This window comes from Oncorhynchus nerka, linkage group LG17 (genome assembly GCF_034236695.1).
Source record: "Oncorhynchus nerka isolate Pitt River linkage group LG17, Oner_Uvic_2.0, whole genome shotgun sequence".
NCBI classification, from domain to species: domain Eukaryota; kingdom Metazoa; phylum Chordata; class Actinopteri; order Salmoniformes; family Salmonidae; genus Oncorhynchus; species Oncorhynchus nerka.
In genome coordinates, this window is record NC_088412.1 from 6,972,281 (window position 1) to 6,993,421 (window position 21,141).

The 21,141-nt window shown below is 30.1% G+C and overlaps 1 protein-coding gene across 3 annotated transcripts in view; it reads right to left on the minus strand.

Moving 5' to 3' along the window:
• LOC115127870 (CD151 antigen-like) overlaps positions 1–21,141 on the minus strand; it is a 57,255-nt gene continuing 36,114 nt past the window's right edge. For all 3 annotated transcript variants that reach the window (XM_065002890.1, XM_065002889.1, XM_065002888.1), the window contains 3 exons: positions 7,046–7,201; positions 6,826–6,912; positions 1–1,859 (listed from right to left, as the gene is read on the minus strand). In XM_065002890.1, coding sequence (XP_064858962.1) covers positions 1,800–1,859; positions 6,826–6,912; positions 7,046–7,201 — 303 coding nt within the window. In that variant the 3' untranslated portion in view covers positions 1–1,799. The remainder of the gene's footprint in view (positions 1,860–6,825; positions 6,913–7,045; positions 7,202–21,141) is intronic.

Genomic DNA, 21,141 nt, shown 5'->3' on the forward strand with positions numbered 1-21,141 from the left:
TGTGAATACTTGTGTAAATGAGATATTTTTGTATTTAATTTTCAACAAAAAAAAATTCAACATTTCCAAAAACATGTTTTCAGTTCATCATTATGTGGTATTGTGTGTAGATTGATGAGGAAAATATATTTATTTAATATTTAATCCATGTTGAATTCAGGCTGTAACACAACAACATGTGGTATAAGTCAAGGGGTTTGAATACTTTCTGAAGGCTCTGTACATGTTGAAATCCACCAGCATCTACCCAAGGCAGAATAGACCAGCATCTACCCAAGGCAGAATAGACCAGCATCTACCCAAGGCAGAATAGACCAGCATCTACCCAAGGCAGAAGAGCAGCATCTACCCAAGGCAGAATAGACCAGCATCTACCCAAGGCAGAATAGACCAGCATCTACCAACGCAGAATAGACCAGCATCTATCTACCCAAGGCAGAATAGACCAGCATCTATCTACCCAAGGCAGAATAGACCAGCATCTACCCAAGGCAGAATAGACCAGCATCTATCTACCCAAGGCAGAATAGACCAGCATCTATCTACCCAAGGCAGAATAGACCAGCATCTATCTACCCAAGGCAGAATAGACCAGTATCTATCTACCCAAGGCAGAATAGACCAGCATCTATCTACCCAAGGCAGAATAGACCAGCATCTATCTACCCAAGGCAGAATAGACCAGCATCTACCCAAGGCAGAATAGACCAGCATCTACCCAAGGCAGAATAGACCAGCATCTACCCAAGGCAGAATAGACCAGCATCTACCCAAGGCAGAAGAGCAGCATCTACCCAAGGCAGAATAGACCAGCATCTACCCAAGGCAGAAGAGCAGCATCTACCCAAGGCAGAATAGACCAGCATCTATCTACCCAACGCAGAATAGACCAGCATCTACCCAAGGCAGAATAGACCAGCATCTACCCAAGGCAGAATAGACCAGCATCTACCCATGGCAGAATAGACCAGCATCTACCCATGGCAGAATAGACCAGCATCTACCCAAGGCAGAATAGACCAGCATCTACCTAAGAATAGACTATGGCAGGAAGAGAAAATAAAACATGGAATAGAAACTCATACAATACAGGCTAGACGCTATCCAACTCTATAACACTGCCGTCCCACAGCTTGTCTTCCTTCCTGTCTGGCTGTCTGTCCCCACAGCTCATCTCCCTTCCTGTCTGGCTGTCTGTCTGGCTGTCTGTCCCCGCAGCTATCTGTCTGTCTGTCTGTCTGTGCGTCTGTCTGTGCGTCTGTCTGTGCGTCTGTCTGTGCGTCTGTCTGTCTGTCTGTCTGTCTGTCTGTCTGTCTGTCTGTCTGTCTGGCTGTCTGGCTGGCTGTCTGTCTGTCTGTCTGTCTGGCTGTCTGTCTGGCTGTCTGTCTGTCTGGCTGTCCCACAGCATGTCTGTCTGTCCGTCTGCTGCAACCGTCCTGTCTGCCTCTTTGCCTGCCTGTCTGACTGCTTGCCTGTCTGTCTGTCTGCCTACCTCTTTGCCTGCCTGTCTGCCTGCCTCTTTGCCTGTCTGCCTGTCTGCCTACCTCTTTCCCTGCCTGTCTGATTGCCTCTTTGCCTGTCTGCCTGTCTGCCTGTTTCCTGCTGCCTGCCTTACCTAAACTTCAACATAGATTAAATTTGTCTTTGAAAAAAAAATGACTTTCATTCCACATATCTACAGGAGACGTATGTAGCGTCCGAGACAGAGAGAAAGCATATCTAAATACTGGTAAATATGTTGTTGTTGTGGTTGTGTTGTTGTTGTCTTCTTGCTGTTGGAGTTGTGCCATCAGCGATGCTCAGTATGACTCCTCCTTCAGACCTCGATACAGGCAGCAAACAAGAATCATCCCTACGAGCTGAAAGAAATAAAGAGACGATGGAAATATAATCAGTAGTTATAGTAGTACACGTAGTAAACTAAACTAAATATAGAAGTGCACAGTAGTTATAGTAGTACACGTAGTAAACTAAATATAGAAGTACACAGTAGTTGTAGTAGTACACGTAGTAAACTAAACTAAATATAGAAGTGCACAGTAGTTATAGTAGTACACGTAGTAAACTAAATATAGAAGTACACAGTAGTTATAGTAGTACACGTAGTAAACTAAATATAGAAGTACACAGTAGTTGTAGTAGTACACGTAGTAAACTAAACTAAATATAGAAGTGCACAGTAGTTGTAGTAGTACACATAGTACACTAAATATAGAAGTACACAGTAGTTATAGTAGTACACGTAGTAAACTAAACTAAATATAGAAGTACACAGTAGTTATAGTAGTACACGTAGTAAACGAAAGATAGAAGTACACAGTAGTTATAGTAGTACACGTAGTAAACTAAACTGAATATAGAAGTACACAGTAGTTATAGTAGTACACGCAGTAAACGAAATATAGAAGTACACAGTAGTTATAGTAGTACACGTAGTAAACTAAACTAAATATAGAAGTACACAGTAGTTATAGTAGTACACGTAGTAAACTAAACTAAATATAGAAGTACACAGTTGTTATAGTAGTACACGTAGTAAACTAAACTAAATATAGAAGTACACAGTAGTTATAGTAGTACACGTAGTAAACTAAATATAGAAGTACACAGTAGTTATAGTAGTACACGTACTAAACTAAACTAAATATATAAGTGCATAGTAGTTATATTGTAGTAAACATAGTAAACTTGTAGTAAACCAATCCAAATATAAACTCAGCAAAAAGAGAAACGTCCTCTCACTGTCAACTGTGTTTATTTTCAGCAAATTTAACATGTGTAAATATTTGTATGAACATAACAAGATTCAACAACTGAGACATAAACCAAACAAGTTCCACAGACATGTGACTAACAGAAATGGAATAATATATCCCTGAACAAAGGGGGGAGGGTCAAAATCAAAATTAACAGTCAATATTTGGTGTGGCCACCAGCTGCATTAAGTACTGCTCATGGACTTCACCAGATTTGCCAGTTCTTGCTGTGAGATGTTACCCCACTACCTGCAAGTTCCCGGATATTTCTGGGGGGAATGGCCGTAGTCCTCACTCTCCGGTCCAACAGGTCCCAGAAGTGCTCAATGGGATTGAGATCCGGGCTCTTTGCTGGCCATGGCAGAACACTGACATTCCTGTCTTGCAGGAAATCACGCACAGAACGAGCAGTATGGCTGGTGGCATTGTCATGCTGGAGGGTCATGTCAGGATGAGCCTGCAGGAAGGGTACCACATGAGGGAGGGGGATGTCTTCCCTGTAACGCACAGCGTTATTGCCTGCAATGACAACAAGCTCAGTCCGATGATGCTGTGACACACCACCCCAGGACCCTCCACCTCCAAATCGATCCCGGCACAGAGTACAGGCCTCGGTGTAACCGGTGATGCTGTGACACAGCGCCCCAGACCATGACGGACCCTCCACCTCCAAATCGATCCCGCTCCAGAGTACAGGCTTCCTTCAACGATAAATGCAAATCCGACCATCACCCCCGGTGAGACAAAACCGCGACTCGTCAGTGAAGAGCACTTTTTGCCAGTCCTGTCTGGTCCAGCGATGGTGGGTTTGTGCCCATAGGCGACGTTGTTGCCGGTGATGTCTGGTGATTACCTGCCTTACAACAGACCTACAAGCCCTCAGTCCAGCCTTTCTCAGCCTATTGCGGACAGTCTGAGCACTGATGGAGGGATTGTGCGTTCCCGGTTTAACCCGGGCAGTTTTTGTTGCCATCCTGTACCTTTCCCGCAGGTGTGATGTTTGGATGTACTCATCCTGTGCAGGTGTTGTTACACGTGGTCTGCCACTGCGAGGATGATCAGCTGTCCGTCCTGTCTCTCTGTAGCACTGTATTAGAGATCTCACAGTTCAGACATTGCAATTTATTGTCCTGGCCACATCTGCAGTCCTCATGCCTCCTTGCAGCATGCCTAAGGCACGTTCACGCAGATGAGCAGGAAACCTGGGCATCTTTCTTTGTGTTTTTCAGAGTCAGTAGAAAGGCCTCTTTAGTGTCCTAAGTTTTCATAACTGTGACCGTAATTAGTGTCTTAAACGACCGTTCCACAGGTGCATGTTCATTAATTGTTTATGGTTCCTTGAACAAGCATGGGAAACAGTGTTTAACCCCTTTACAATGAAGATCTGTGAAGTTATTTTGATTTTTACGAATTATCTTTGAAAGACAGGGTCCTGAAAAAGGAACTTTTCTTTTTTTGCTGAGTTTATTATTCACATTAATAGTACTTCACATAACCTTAGACTGTTTCTCAAAAAAAACAAGCTCGCGTGTAAAACTCAGTTAATTAAACAATGTGAATAATGTTACTAAGGTCCCCCAAGTCTACATTAATGTGAATAACGTTACTAAGGTCCCCCAAGTCTACATTAACATACCTCTTACATGAATAATGTGTACTAAGGTCCCCCAAGTCTACATGAATATCACTAAGTTCCCATTAATATGAATAACGTTACTAAGGTCCCCCAAGTCTACATTAACATACCTCTTACATGAATAATGTGTACTAAGTTCCCCCATGTCTACATTAATATCACTAAGTTCCCCCAAGTCTACATTAATATCACTAAGTTCCCTCAAGTCTACATTAATATGAATAATGTTACCAAGTTCCCCCATGTCTACATTAACGTGTGGTAAGTTCCCCCGTGGTAAGTTCCCCCAAGTCTACATTAATATCACTAAGTTCCCCCATGTCTACATTAACGTGTGGTAAGTTACCCCATGTCTACATTAACGCGTGGTAAGTTCCCCCATGTCTACATTAATATCACTAAGTTCCCCCATGTCTACATTAACGTGTGGTAAGTTCCCCCATGTCTACATTAATATCACTAAGTTCCTCCAAGTCTACATTAATATCACTAAGTTCCCCCATGTCTACATTAATATCACTAAGTTCCCCCAAGTCTACATTAATATCACTAAGTTCCCCCAAGTCTACATTAATATCACTAAGTTCCCCCAAGTCTACATTAATATCACTAAGTTCCCCCATGTCTACATTAATATCACTAAGTTCCCCCATGTCTACATTAATATCACTAAGTTCCCCCAAGTCTACATTAATATCACTAAGTTCCCCCAAGTCTACATTAATATCACTAAGTTCCCCCATGTCTACATTAATATCACTAAGTTCCCCCATGTCTACATTAATATCACTAAGTTCCCCCATGTCTACATTAATATCACTAAGTTCCCCCAAGTCTACATTAATATCACTAAGTTCCCCCATGTCTACATTAATATCACTAAGTTCCCCCATGTCTACATTAACGTGTGGTAAGTTCCCCCATGTCTACATTAATATCACTAAGTTCCTCCAAGTCTACATTAATATCACTAAGTTCCCCCATGTCTACATTAATATCACTAAGTTCCCCCAAGTCTACATTAATATCACTAAGTTCCCCAAGTCTACATTAATATCACTAAGTTCCCCCATGTCTACATTAATATCACTAAGTTCCCCCATGTCTACATTAATATCACTAAGTTCCCCCAAGTCTACATTAATATCACTAAGTTCCCCCAAGTCTACATTAATATCACTAAGTTCCCCCATGTCTACATTAATATCACTAAGTTCCCCCATGTCTACATTAATATCACTAAGTTCCCCCATGTCTACATTAATATCACTAAGTTCCCCAAGTCTACATTAATATCACTAAGTTCCCCCAAGTCTACATTAATATCACTAAGTTCCCCCATGTCTACATTAACGTGTGGTAAGTTCCCCCAAGTCTACATTAATATCACTAAGTTCCCCCAAGTCTACATTAATATCACTAAGTTCCCCATGTCTACATTAACGTGTGGTAAGTTCCCCCATGTCTATATTAATATCACTAAGTTCCCCCGTGGTAAGTTCCCCCATGTCTATATTAATATCACTAAGTTCCCCCGTGGTAAGTTCCCCCATGTCTACATTAATATCACTAAGTTCCCCCATATCTACATTAACGTCACTAAGTTCCCCCATGTCTACATTAATATCACTAAGTTCCCCCATATCTACATTAACGTCACTAAGTTCCCCCATGTCTACATTAATATCACTAAGTTCCCCCATATCTACATTAACGTCACTAAGTTTCCCCATGTCTACATTAATATCACTAAGTTCCCCCATGTCTACATTAATATCACTAAGTTCCCCCATGTCTACATTAATATCACTAAGTTCCCCCATGTCTACATTAATATCACTAAGTTCCCCCAAGTCTACATTAATATCACTAAGTTCCCCCAAGTCTACATTAATATCACTAAGTTCCCCCATGTCTACATTAACGTGTGGTAAGTTCCCCCAAGTCTACATTAATATCACTAAGTTCCCCCAAGTCTACATTAATATCACTAAGTTCCCCATGTCTACATTAACGTGTGGTAAGTTCCCCCAAGTCTATATTAATATCACTAAGTTCCCCCGTGGTAAGTTCCCCCATGTCTATATTAATATCACTAAGTTCCCCCGTGGTAAGTTCCCCCATGTCTACATTAATATCACTAAGTTCCCCCATATCTACATTAACGTCACTAAGTTCCCCCAAGTCTACATTAATATCACTAAGTTCCCCCATGTCTACATTAATATCACTAAGTTCCCCCAAGTCTACATTAATATCACTAAGTTCCCCCATGTCTACATTAATATCACTAAGTTCCCCCATGTCTACATTAATATAACTAAGTTCCCCCACGTCTACATTAACGTGTGGTAAGTTCCCCCATGTCTACATTAACGCGTGGTAAGTTCCCCCATGTCTACATTAACGCGTGGTAAGTTTCTAGGACTTTACCTGGAGGAAGGCGATGCCGATCGCCACTGCTCCCAGGATCTGCAGTTGGCTCAGAATGAAGGTCTCCAGCTTAGTGATGCACCCTCCCTAAAGAGAGAGAGGAGGAGGACACATGTCATCTTGAACAATCAGCTACTATCAGGAATTATAAACATTACCTTATTGTCTATTGTTTGATATGTACTGTAGGATGTGTGTGTGTGTGTGTGGCCTTACTCACCTCCACCTTGTAGATATTAGAGGGGTGGTCTCTGCGGCCACAGAGGTTACTGGGTGTCTTGCAGCAGCTGTCTGGGACCAGTCTCTCGTTGCTAGGTGTCAGGATCCACACACTGTCTGACCAGTCTGACGAGCTGTTACTACCACAACACTTAAACTGAGAGAGAGAGAGAGAGAGAGAGAGAGAGAGAGAGAGAGATATATGTTTGGAACAAAGGACTAATCACCCCAATCCACAAAACTGGATTTAATCAACATGTACTGCACTGACACAAATGACTGATGATTGGTTGAAAGAAAAATTGATAATAAGAAGATTGTGGGAGCTGTACTGTTAGATTTCAGTGCAGCCTTTGATATTATTGACCATTTACCTGTTGAAAAAAACTTAAGTGCTACGGCTTTTCAACCTCTGCCATGTCGTGGATTCAGAGCTATCTCTCTAATAGAACTCAAAGGGTTTTCTTTAATGGAAGCTTCTCTAATGTCAAACATGTAAAGTGTGGTGTACCGCAGGGCAGCTCTCTAGGCCCTCAACTCTTTTCTATTTTTACCAATGACCTGCCACTGGCATTAAACAAAGCATGTGTGTCCATGTATGCTGATGATTCAACCATATACGCATCAGCAACCACAGCTAATGAAGTCACTGAAACCCTTAACAAAGAGTTGCAGTCTGTTTTGGAATGGGTAGCCTGTAATAAACTGGTCCTGAACATCTCTAAAACTAAGAGCATTGTATTTAGTACAAATCATTCCTTAAGCTATAGACCTCAGCTGAATCATGTAATGAATGGTGTGGCTGTTGAACAAGTTGAGGAGACTAAATTACTTGCCGTTACCTTAGATTGTAAACTGTCATGGTAAAAACATATAGATTCAATGGTTGTAGAGATGGGGAGGCGTCTAGCCGTGCTTTTTTGACGCCACACTCCACAAAGCAAGTTCTAGTTTGGTCTAATCTTGATTATTGTCCAGTCATGTGGTCCAGTGCTGCAAAGAAAGACCTAGTTAAGCTGCAGCTGGTCCAGAACAGAGCGGCACGTTTTGCTCTTAATTGTAATCAGAGGGCTGATATAAATATGATTCATGTCAGTCTCTCTTGGTTAAGAGTTGAGGAGAGACTGACTGCATCACTTCTTATTTTTATAAAAAACATGAATGTGTTGAAAATCCCAAATTGTTCACATAGTCAACTTACACACAGCTCTGACACACACACTTATCCCACCTGACATGCCACCAGGGGTCGTTTCATAGTCCCCAAATCCAGAACAATTTCTAAAAAGAGTACAGTATTATATAGTGTACAGTATTATATAGAGCCCTTATTGTGTGGAACTTCCTTCCATCTCATTTTGCTCAAAAAAACAGCAAACCTGGTTTGAAAAAACCCCCAGATAAAGCAACACCTCGCGGCACAACGCCTCTCCCCTATTTGACCTGGATAGTTTGTGTGTATGTATTGATATGGAGGCTACGTGTGCCTTTTTAAAAATGTAGTTCTGTCCTTAAAACCTTTTATGGAAGCGCTTCCTATATAGGAATTGTAATTTCTGAAATTTCAAGTGCACCACGCATAGTTTATGATAAAAATTAAAATGTCATCAAAATTGACATCCAATATACCAAATTAAAGCTACACTCGTTGTGAATCTATTCACCAAGTCAGATTTGTAAAATGCTTTTCGGGGAAAGCATGAGACGCTATTATCTGTACCATGCAACCTCACAGAAATGCAGCATTACAAAAAACGACAGATTTTTCGTTAGCGCTCGCAAACGAAAAGGCTGAAATAAAATATAAAACATTCCTTACCTTTGACGAGCTTCATTCTTGGCACTCCTAGATGTCCTATAAACATCATTTAGGGTCTTTTTTCGATTAAATCGGTCCATATATAGCCTAGATATCGAGCTAGGAATACCTTGGGAATGGAGGAAAAAATTAGCATTTTTTTACGTAACGTCATTTTTTAAAATGCCAAAAGTCGACGATAAACTTTCACAAAACACTTCGAAATACGTTTGTAATGCTACTTTAGGTATTATTACACGTTAATAAGCGATAAAATACCTCATTAGACCGTGTGGAATCGTTAGCTGGTCCGTTGAGAAATACATGGCTGAAAATGGTCGTTCGAAAATCTGGGCGGTGGCAGTAGGAAAGTAGTTCTCTTGTTTGGGTTAGACCAAGAATCAATTGCGAAACTAATGACGTAACTGTAGACAGCATGGGGAAGCTGTAGCCAATGAGAACGCGGCTCTATTTAATTCTGTTCTCTGTAAACAATTGCCTGCAGGCGCGGACGAATATATTTTTACACTTTCAGTGAACAGATTTTCATGACCTATTCGACCGAAACGCACGTTCTGTAAATGGCACAGGCGTGATTTAAACACTTTTGGAAAGGTCTGACTGTTTCCTTTGCACACAAACTAACCAAATGAACGTACCATATTCCTGGCATGAATAGCAGGGCGCTGAAATGTTGCGCAATTTTTTTTTTTTTGACTGCGAAAATTCGCTTGCTCCTTAACAAGTTGCTGTTCTTGTCTATTGATGTTCTGTATTATGTTTCATGTTCTGTGTGGACCCCAGGAGGAGTAGCTGCTACTTTTGCAACAGCGACTGGGGATCCTAATAAAATACCAAACATAGATACCATCGAATGGGCGAGAGCACTAGAACAGTCTGCAGCACCCGGCCTCACCCTATTAGAATCTGAAGTCAAATGTCTACTGTTTGCTGATGATGATCTGGTGCTTCTGTCACCAACCAAGGAAGGCCTACAGCAACACCAAGATCTTCTGCACAGATTCTGTCAGACCTGGGCCCTAACAGTACATCTCAGTCCAAAAATACAAATTCAAATTCCATCTAGACACCTATGGCTTCCATCTGGCCACTCTACCATAAAGGCCTGATTGGTGGAGTGTTGCAGAGATGGTTGTCCTTCTGGAAGGTTCTTCCATCTCCACAGAGGAACACTGGAGCTCTGTCAGAGTGACCATCTGGTTTTTGGTCACCTCTCTGACCAAAGCCCTTCTCCTCGATTGCTCAGTTTTGCCGCGCAGCCAGCTCTAGGAAGAGTCTAGGTGGTCCCAAACTTCTTCCATTTAAAAATGATGGAGGCCATTGTGTTCTTGGGGACCTTCAATGCTGCAAAAAAATTTTGGTACCCTTCCCCAGATCTGTGCCTCGACACAATCCTGTCTCGGAGCTCCAAGGACAATTCCTTTGACCTCATGGCTTGGTTTTTGCTCTGACATGAACTGTCAGCCGTGGGGACCTTTATATAGACCGGTGTGTGCCTTTTCAAATCATGTCCAATCAATTGAATTTACCACAGGTGGACTCCAATCCAGTTGTATAAACATATCACTGATGATCAATTGAAACAGGATGCACCTGAGCTCAATTTTGAGTCTCATAGCAAAGGGTCTGAATACTTATGCAAATGAGGTGTGTTCTTAATACATGTGTAAAAAAATCTAAGAACCTGTTTTCACTTTGTCATTATTGGGTATTGGGTGTAGATTGACGAGGAAATGTTTTTATTTAATCTATTTTAGATAAGGCTGTATCTTCACAAAATGTGGAAAAGGTCAAGGGGTCTGAATAATTTCTGAATGCACGGTATATAATGTGATGTATATAATGTGATGTATTTAATATAATGTGATGTATATAATATAATGTGATGTATATAATATAATGTGATGTATATAATATAATGTGATGTATTTAATATAATGTGATGTATTTAATATAATGTGATGTATTTAATGTGATGTATTTAATATAATGTGATGTATTTAATATAATGTGATGTATATAATATAATGTGATGTATATAATATAATGTGATGTATTTAATGTGATGTATTTAATATAATGTGATGTATTTAATATAATGTGATGTATTTAATATAATGTGATGTATTTAATATAATGTGATGTATTTAATATAATGTGATGTATTTAATATAATGTGATGTATTTAATATAATGTGATGTATTTAATGTGATGTATTTAATATAATGTGATGTATTTAATATAATGTGATGTATTTAATGTGATGTATTTAATATAATGTGATGTATTTAATATAATGTGATGTATATAATATAATGTGATGTATATAATATAATGTGATGTATTTAATGTGATGTATTTAATATAATGTGATGTATTTAATATAATGTGATGTGATGTATATAATATAATGTGATGTATTTAATATAATGTGATGTATATAATATAATGTGATGTATATAATATAATGTGATGTATTTAATATAATGTGATGTATTTAATATAATGTGATGTATATAATATAATGTGATGTATTTAATATAATGTGATGTATATAATATAATGTGATGTATATAATATAATGTGATGTATTTAATATAATGTGATGTATTTAATATAATGTAATATAATGTATATAATATAATGTGATGTATTTAATATAATGTGATGTATTTAATATAATGTGATGTATTTAATATAATGTGATGTATTTAATATAATGTGATGTATTTAATATAATGTGATGTATTTAATGTGATGTATTTAATATAATGTGATGTATTTAATATAATGTGATGTATTTAATGTGATGTATTTAATATAATGTGATGTATTTAATATAATGTGATGTATATAATATAATGTGATGTATATAATATAATGTGATGTATTTAATATAATGTGATGTATTTAATATAATGTAATATAATGTATATAATATAATGTGATGTATTTAATATAATGTGATGTATTTAATATAATGTGATGTATTTAATATAATGTGATGTATTTAATATAATGTGATGTATTTAATATAATGTGATGTATTTAATGTGATGTATTTAATATAATGTGATGTATTTAATATAATGTGATGTATTTAATGTGATGTATTTAATATAATGTGATGTATTTAATATAATGTGATGTATATAATATAATGTGATGTATATAATATAATGTGATGTATTTAATGTGATGTATTTAATATAATGTGATGTATTTAATATAATGTGATGTATTTAATATAATGTGATGTATATAATATAATGTGATGTATTTAATATAATGTGATGTATTTAATATAATGTGATGTGATGTATATAATATAATGTGATGTATTTAATATAATGTGATGTATATAATATAATGTGATGTATATAATATAATGTGATGTATTTAATATAATGTGATGTATTTAATATAATGTGATGTATATAATATAATGTGATGTATATAATATAATGTGATGTATTTAATATAATGTGATGTATATAATATAATGTGATGTATATAATATAATGTGATGTATTTAATATAATGTGATGTATTTAATATAATGTAATATAATGTATATAATATGATGTGATGTATTTAATATAATGTGATGTATTTAATATAATGTGATGTATTTAATATAATGTGATGTATATAATATAATGTGATGTATTTAATATAATGTGATGTATTTAATATAATGTAATATAATGTATATAATATAATGTGATGTATTTAATATAATGTGATGTATTTAATATAATGTGATGTATTTAATATAATGTGATGTATTTAATATAATGTAATATAATGTATATAATATAATGTGATGTATTTAATATAATGTGATGTATTTAATATAATGTGATGTATTTAATATAATGTGATGTATATAATATAATGTGATGTATTTAATATAATGTGATGTATTTAATATAATGTAATATAATGTATATAATATAATGTGATGTATTTAATATAATGTGATGTATTTAATATAATGTGATGTATTTAATATAATGTAATATAATGTATATAATATAATGTGATGTATTTAATATAATGTGATTTATTTAATATAATGTGATGTATTTAATATAATGTGATGTATTTAATATAATGTGATGTATTTAATATAATGTAATATAATGTATATAATATAATGTGATGTATTTAATATAATGTGATGTATTTAATATAATGTGATGTATTTAATATAATGTGATGTATATAATATAATGTGATCTATTTAATATAATGTGATGTATTTAATATAATGTAATATAATGTATATAATATAATGTGATGTATTTAATATAATGTGATGTATTTAATATAATGTGATGTATTTAATATAATGTGATGTATTTAATATAATGTGATGTATTTAATATAATGTGATGTATTTAATATAATGTGATGTATTTAATATAATGTGATGTATTTAATGTGATGTATTTAATATAATGTGATGTATTTAATATAATGTGATGTATTTAATGTGATGTATTTAATATAATGTGATGTATTTAATATAATGTGATGTATATAATATAATGTGATGTATATAATATAATGTGATGTATTTAATGTGATGTATTTAATATAATGTGATGTATTTAATATAATGTGATGTATTTAATATAATGTGATGTATATAATATAATGTGATGTATTTAATATAATGTGATGTATTTAATATAATGTGATGTGATGTATATAATATAATGTGATGTATTTAATATAATGTGATGTATATAATATAATGTGATGTATATAATATAATGTGATGTATTTAATATAATGTGATGTATTTAATATAATGTGATGTATATAATATAATGTGATGTATATAATATAATGTGATGTATTTAATATAATGTGATGTATATAATATAATGTGATGTATATAATATAATGTGATGTATTTAATATAATGTGATGTATTTAATATAATGTAATATAATGTATATAATATAATGTGATGTATTTAATATAATGTGATGTATTTAATATAATGTGATGTATTTAATATAATGTGATGTATATAATATAATGTGATGTATTTAATATAATGTGATGTATTTAATATAATGTAATATAATGTATATAATATAATGTGATGTATTTAATATAATGTGATGTATTTAATATAATGTGATGTATTTAATATAATGTGATGTATATAATATAATGTGATGTATATAATATAATGTGATGTATATAATATAATGTGATGTATTTAATATAATGTGATGTATATAATATAATGTGATGTATATAATATAATGTGATGTATATAATATAATGTGATGTATATAATATAATGTGATGTATATAATATAATGTGATGTATTTAATATAATGTGATGTATTTAATATAATGTGATGTATATAATATAATGTGATGTATATAATATAATGTGATGTATATAATATAATGTGATGTATTTAATGTGATGTATATAATATAATGTGATGTATTTAATATAATGTGATGTATTTAATATAATGTGATGTATATAATATAATGTGATGTATTTAATATAATGTGATGTGTTTAATATAATGTGATGTATTTAATGTGATGTATTTAATGTGATGTATTTAATGTGATGTATATAATGTGATGTATTTAATGTGATGTATTTAATATAATGTGATGTATATAATGTGATGTATATAATTTAATGTGATGTATTTAATGTGATGTATTTAATGTGATGTATATAATGTGATGTATTTAATGTGATGTATTTAATATAATGTGATGTATATAATGTGATGTATATAATTTAATGTGATGTATTTAATATAATGTGATGTATATAATTTAATGTGATGTATTTAATATAATGTGATGTATATAATTTAATGTGATGTATTTAATGTGATGTATTTAATGTGATGTATTTAATGTGATGTATTTAATGTGATGTATTTAATATAATGTGATGTATATAATGTGATGTGTTTAATATAATGTGATGTATTTAATATAATGTGATGTATTTAATATAATGTGATGTATATAATATAATGTGATGTATATAATGTGATGTATTTAATGTGATGTATTTAATATAATGTGATGTATATAATGTGATGTATATAATATAATGTGATGTATATAATATAATGTGATGTATATAATATAATGTGATGTATTTAATGTGATGTGTTTAATATAATGTGATGTATTTAATATAATGTGATGTATATAATATAATGTGATGTATATAATATAATGTGATGTATTTAATATAATGTGATGTATATAATATAATGTGATGTATATAATATAATGTGATGTATTTAATGTGATGTGTTTAATATAATGTGATGTATTTAATATAATGTGATGTATATAATATAATATGATGTATTTAATGTGATGTATATAATGTGATGTATTTAATATAATGTGATGTATTTAATGTGATGTATTTAATATAATGTGATGTATATAATATAATGTGATGTATATAATTTAATGTGATGTATTTAATATAATGTGATGTATATAATATAATGTGATGTGATGTATATAATATAATGTGATGTATTTAATATAATGTAATGTGTTTAATATAATGTGATGTATATAATATAATGTGATGTATATAATATAATGTGATGTATTTAATATAATGTGATGTATTTAATATAATGTGATGTATATAATTTAATGTGATGTATATAATATAATGTGATGTATTTAATATAATGTGATGTATTTAATATAATGTGATGTATTTAATATAATGTAATGTGTTTAATATAATGTGATGTATATAATATAATGTGATGTATATAATATAATGTGATGTATTTAATATAATGTGATGTATATAATATAATGTGATGTATTTAATGTGATGTATATAATATAATGTGATGTATTTAATATAATGTGATGTATATAATATAATGTGATGTATTTAATGTGATGTGATGTATATAATATAATGTGATGTATATAATATAATGTGATGTATATAATATAATGTGATGTATTTAATGTGATGTGATGTATATAATTTAATGTGATGTATTTAATATAATGTGATGTATTTAATGTGATGTATATAATATAATGTGATGTATTTAATGTGATGTGATGTATATAATTTAATGTGATGTATTTAATATAATGTGATGTATTTAATGTGATGTGATGTATATAATTTAATGTGATGTATTTAATATAATGTGATGTATTTAATGTGATGTGATGTATATAATTTAATGTGATGTATTTAATATAATGTGATGTATTTAATGTGATGTGATGTATATAATTTAATGTGATGTATTTAATATAATGTGATGTATTTAATGTGATGTATATAATATAATGTGATGTATTTAATGTGATGTGATGTATATAATTTAATGTGATGTATTTAATATAATGTGATGTATATAATGTGATGTATATAATTTAATGTGATGTATTTAATGTGATGTATTTAATGTGATGTATATAATGTGATGTATTTAATGTGATGTATTTAATATAATGTGATGTATATAATGTGATGTATATAATTTAATGTGATGTATTTAATATAATGTGATGTATATAATTTAATGTGATGTATTTAATATAATGTGATGTATATAATTTAATGTGATGTATTTAATGTGATGTATTTAATGTGATGTATTTAATGTGATGTATTTAATGTGATGTATTTAATATAATGTGATGTATATAATGTGATGTGTTTAATATAATGTGATGTATTTAATATAATGTGATGTATTTAATATAATGTGATGTATAATATAATGTGATGTATATAATGTGATGTATTTAATGTGATGTATTTAATATAATGTGATGTATATAATGTGATGTATATAATATAATGTGATGTATATAATATAATGTGATATATAATATAATGTGATGTATTTAATGTGATGTGTTTAATATAATGTGATGTATTTAATATAATGTGATGTATATAATATAATGTGATGTATATAATATAATGTGATGTATTTAATATAATGTGATGTATATAATATAATGTGATGTATATAATATAATGTGATGTATTTAATGTGATGTGTTTAATATAATGTGATGTATTTAATATAATGTGATGTATATAATATAATATGATGTATTTAATGTGATGTATATAATGTGATGTATTTAATATAATGTGATGTATTTAATGTGATGTATTTAATATAATGTGATGTATATAATATAATGTGATGTATATAATTTAATGTGATGTATTTAATATAATGTGATGTATATAATATAATGTGATGTGATGTATATAATATAATGTGATGTATTTAATATAATGTAATGTGTTTAATATAATGTGATGTATATAATATAATGTGATGTATATAATATAATGTGATGTATTTAATATAATGTGATGTATTTAATATAATGTGATGTATATAATTTAATGTGATGTATATAATATAATGTGATGTATTTAATATAATGTGATGTATTTAATATAATGTGATGTATTTAATATAATGTAATGTGTTTAATATAATGTGATGTATATAATATAATGTGATGTATATAATATAATGTGATGTATTTAATATAATGTGATGTATATAATATAATGTGATGTATTTAATGTGATGTATATAATATAATGTGATGTATTTAATATAATGTGATGTATATAATATAATGTGATGTATTTAATGTGATGTGATGTATATAATATAATGTGATGTATATAATATAATGTGATGTATATAATATAATGTGATGTATTTAATGTGATGTGATGTATATAATTTAATGTGATGTATTTAATATAATGTGATGTATTTAATGTGATGTATATAATATAATGTGATGTATTTAATGTGATGTGATGTATATAATTTAATGTGATGTATTTAATATAATGTGATGTATTTAATGTGATGTGATGTATATAATTTAATGTGATGTATTTAATATAATGTGATGTATTTAATGTGATGTGATGTATATAATTTAATGTGATGTATTTAATATAATGTGATGTATTTAATGTGATGTGATGTATATAATTTAATGTGATGTATTTAATATAATGTGATGTATTTAATGTGATGTATATAATATAATGTGATGTATTTAATGTGATGTGATGTATATAATTTAATGTGATGTATTTAATATAATGTGATGTATTTAATGTGATGTGATGTATATAATTTAATGTGATGTATTTAATATAATGTGATGTATTTAATGTGATGTGATGTATATAATTTAATGTGATGTATATAATATAATGTGATGTATATAATATAATGTGATGTATATAATTTAATGTGATGTATTTAATATAATGTGATGTATTTAATATAATGTGATGTATATAATATAATGTGATGTATATAATGTGATGTATTTAATGTGATGTATTTAATGTGATGTATATAATGTGATGTATTTAATGTGATGTATTTAATATAATGTGATGTATATAATGTGATGTATATAATATAATGTGATGTATTTAATATAATGTGATGTATATAATGTGATGTATTTAATGTGATGTATTTAATATAATGTGATGTATTTAATGTGATGTATTTAATATAATGTGATGTATTTAATATAATGTGATGTATATAATGTGATGTATTTAATGTGATGTATTTAATATAATGTGATGTATTTAATGTGATGTATTTAATGTGATGTATTTAATATAATGTGATGTATTTAATATAATGTGATGTATTTAATATAATGTGATGTATATAATATAATGTGATGTATATAATGTGATGTATTTAATGTGATGTATTTAATATAATGTGATGTATTTAATGTGATGTATTTAATATAATGTGATGTATTTAATATAATGTGATGTATTTAATATAATGTGATGTATTTAATATAATGTGATGTATTTAATGTGATGTATTTAATATAATGTGATGTATATAATGTGATGTATTTAATATAATGTGATGTATTTAATATAATGTGATGTATATAATATAATGTGATGTATATAATATAATGTGATGTATTTAATATAATGTGATGTATTTAATGTGATGTATATAATATAATGTGATGTATTTAATGTGATGTATTTAATATAATGTGATGTTCCGCTACAAGACCATGGTGCTTGCCTACGGAGCTGTGAGGGGAACGGCACCTCACTACCTCCAGGCTCTGATCAGGCCCTACACCCAAACTAGGGCACTGCGTTCATCCACCTCTGGCCTGCTCGCCTCCCTACCACTGAGGAAGTACAGTTCCCGCTCAGCCCAGTCAAAACTGTTCGCTGCTCTGGCCCCCCAATGGTGGAACAAACTCCCTCACGACGCCAGGACAGCGGAGTCAATCACCACCTTCCGGAGACACCTGAAACCCCACCTCTTTAAGGAATACCTAGGATAGGATAAAGTATCCTTCTCCCCGTCCCCCCCCCCTTAAAAGACCTAGATGCACTATTGTAAAGTGGCTGTTCCACTGGATGTCATAAGGTGAAAGCACCAATTTGTAAGTCGCTCTGGATAAGAGCGTCTGCTAAATGACTTAAATGTAAATGTAAATGTAAATAATGTGATGTATATAATTTAATGTGATGTATTTAATGTGATGTATTTAATGTGATGTATATAATGTGATGTATTTAATGTGATGTATTTAATTTAATGTGATGTATATAATGTGATGTATATAATTTAATGTGATGTATTTAATATAATGTGATGTATATAATTTAATGTGATGTATTTAATATAATGTGATGTATATAATTTAATGTGATGTATTTAATATAATGTGATGTATATAATTTAATGTGATGTATTTAATGTGATGTATTTAATGTGATGTATTTAATGTGATGTATATAATGTGATGTATTTAATGTGATGTATTTAATATAATGTGATGTATATAATGTGATGTGTTTAATATAATGTGATGTATTTAATATAATGTGATGTATTTAATATAATGTGATGTATATAATATAATGTGATGTATATAATGTGATGTATTTAATGTGATGTATTTAATATAATGTGATGTATATAATGTGATGTATATAATATAATGTGATGTATATAATATAATGTGATGTATATAATATAATGTGATGTATTTAATGTGATGTGTTTAATATAATGTGATGTATTTAATATAATGTGATGTATATAATATAATGTGATGTATATAATGTGATGTGTTTAATATAATGTGATGTATTTAATATAATGTGATGTATATAATATATTGTGATGTATTTAATGTGATGTATATAATGTGATGTATATAATGTGATGTATTTAATATAATGTGATGTATTTAATATAATGTGATGTATATAATATAATGTGATGTATATAATATAATGTGATGTATTTAATGTGATGTGTTTAATATAATGTGATGTATTTAATATAATGTGATGTATATAATATAATGTGATGTATTTAATGTGATGTATATAATGTGATGTATTTAATATAATGTGATGTATTTAATGTGATGTATTTAATATAATGTGATGTATATAATATAATGTGATGTATATAATTTAATGTGATGTATTTAATATAATGTGATGTATTTAATATAATGTGATGTATATAATATAATGTGATGTATTTAATGTGATGTATATAATATAATGTGATGTATTTAATATAATGTGATGTATTTAATATAATGTGATGTATTTAATATAATGTGATGTATATAATATAATGTGATGTATTTAATATAATGTGATGTATATAATATAATGTGATGTATTTAATGTGATGTATATAATATAATGTGATGTATTTAATATAATGTGATGTATTTAATATAATGTGATGTATTTAATATAATGTGATGTATATAATATAATGTGATGTATTTAATGTGATGTATATAATTTAATGTGATGTATTTAATATAATGTGATGTATTTAATATAATGTGATGTATTTAATATAATGTGATGTATTTAATATAATGTGATGTATATAATGTGATGTATTTAATGTGATGTATTTAATATAATGTGATGTATTTAATATAATGTGATGTATTTAATATAATGTGATGTATTTAATATAATGTGATGTATTTAATATAATGTGATGTATATAATATAATGTGATGTATATAATATAATGTGATGTGTTTAATATAATGTGATGTATTTAATGTGATGTGATGTATATAATTTAATGTGATGTATTTAATATAATGTGATGTATTTAATGTGATGTATATAATATAATGTGATGTATTTAATGTGAT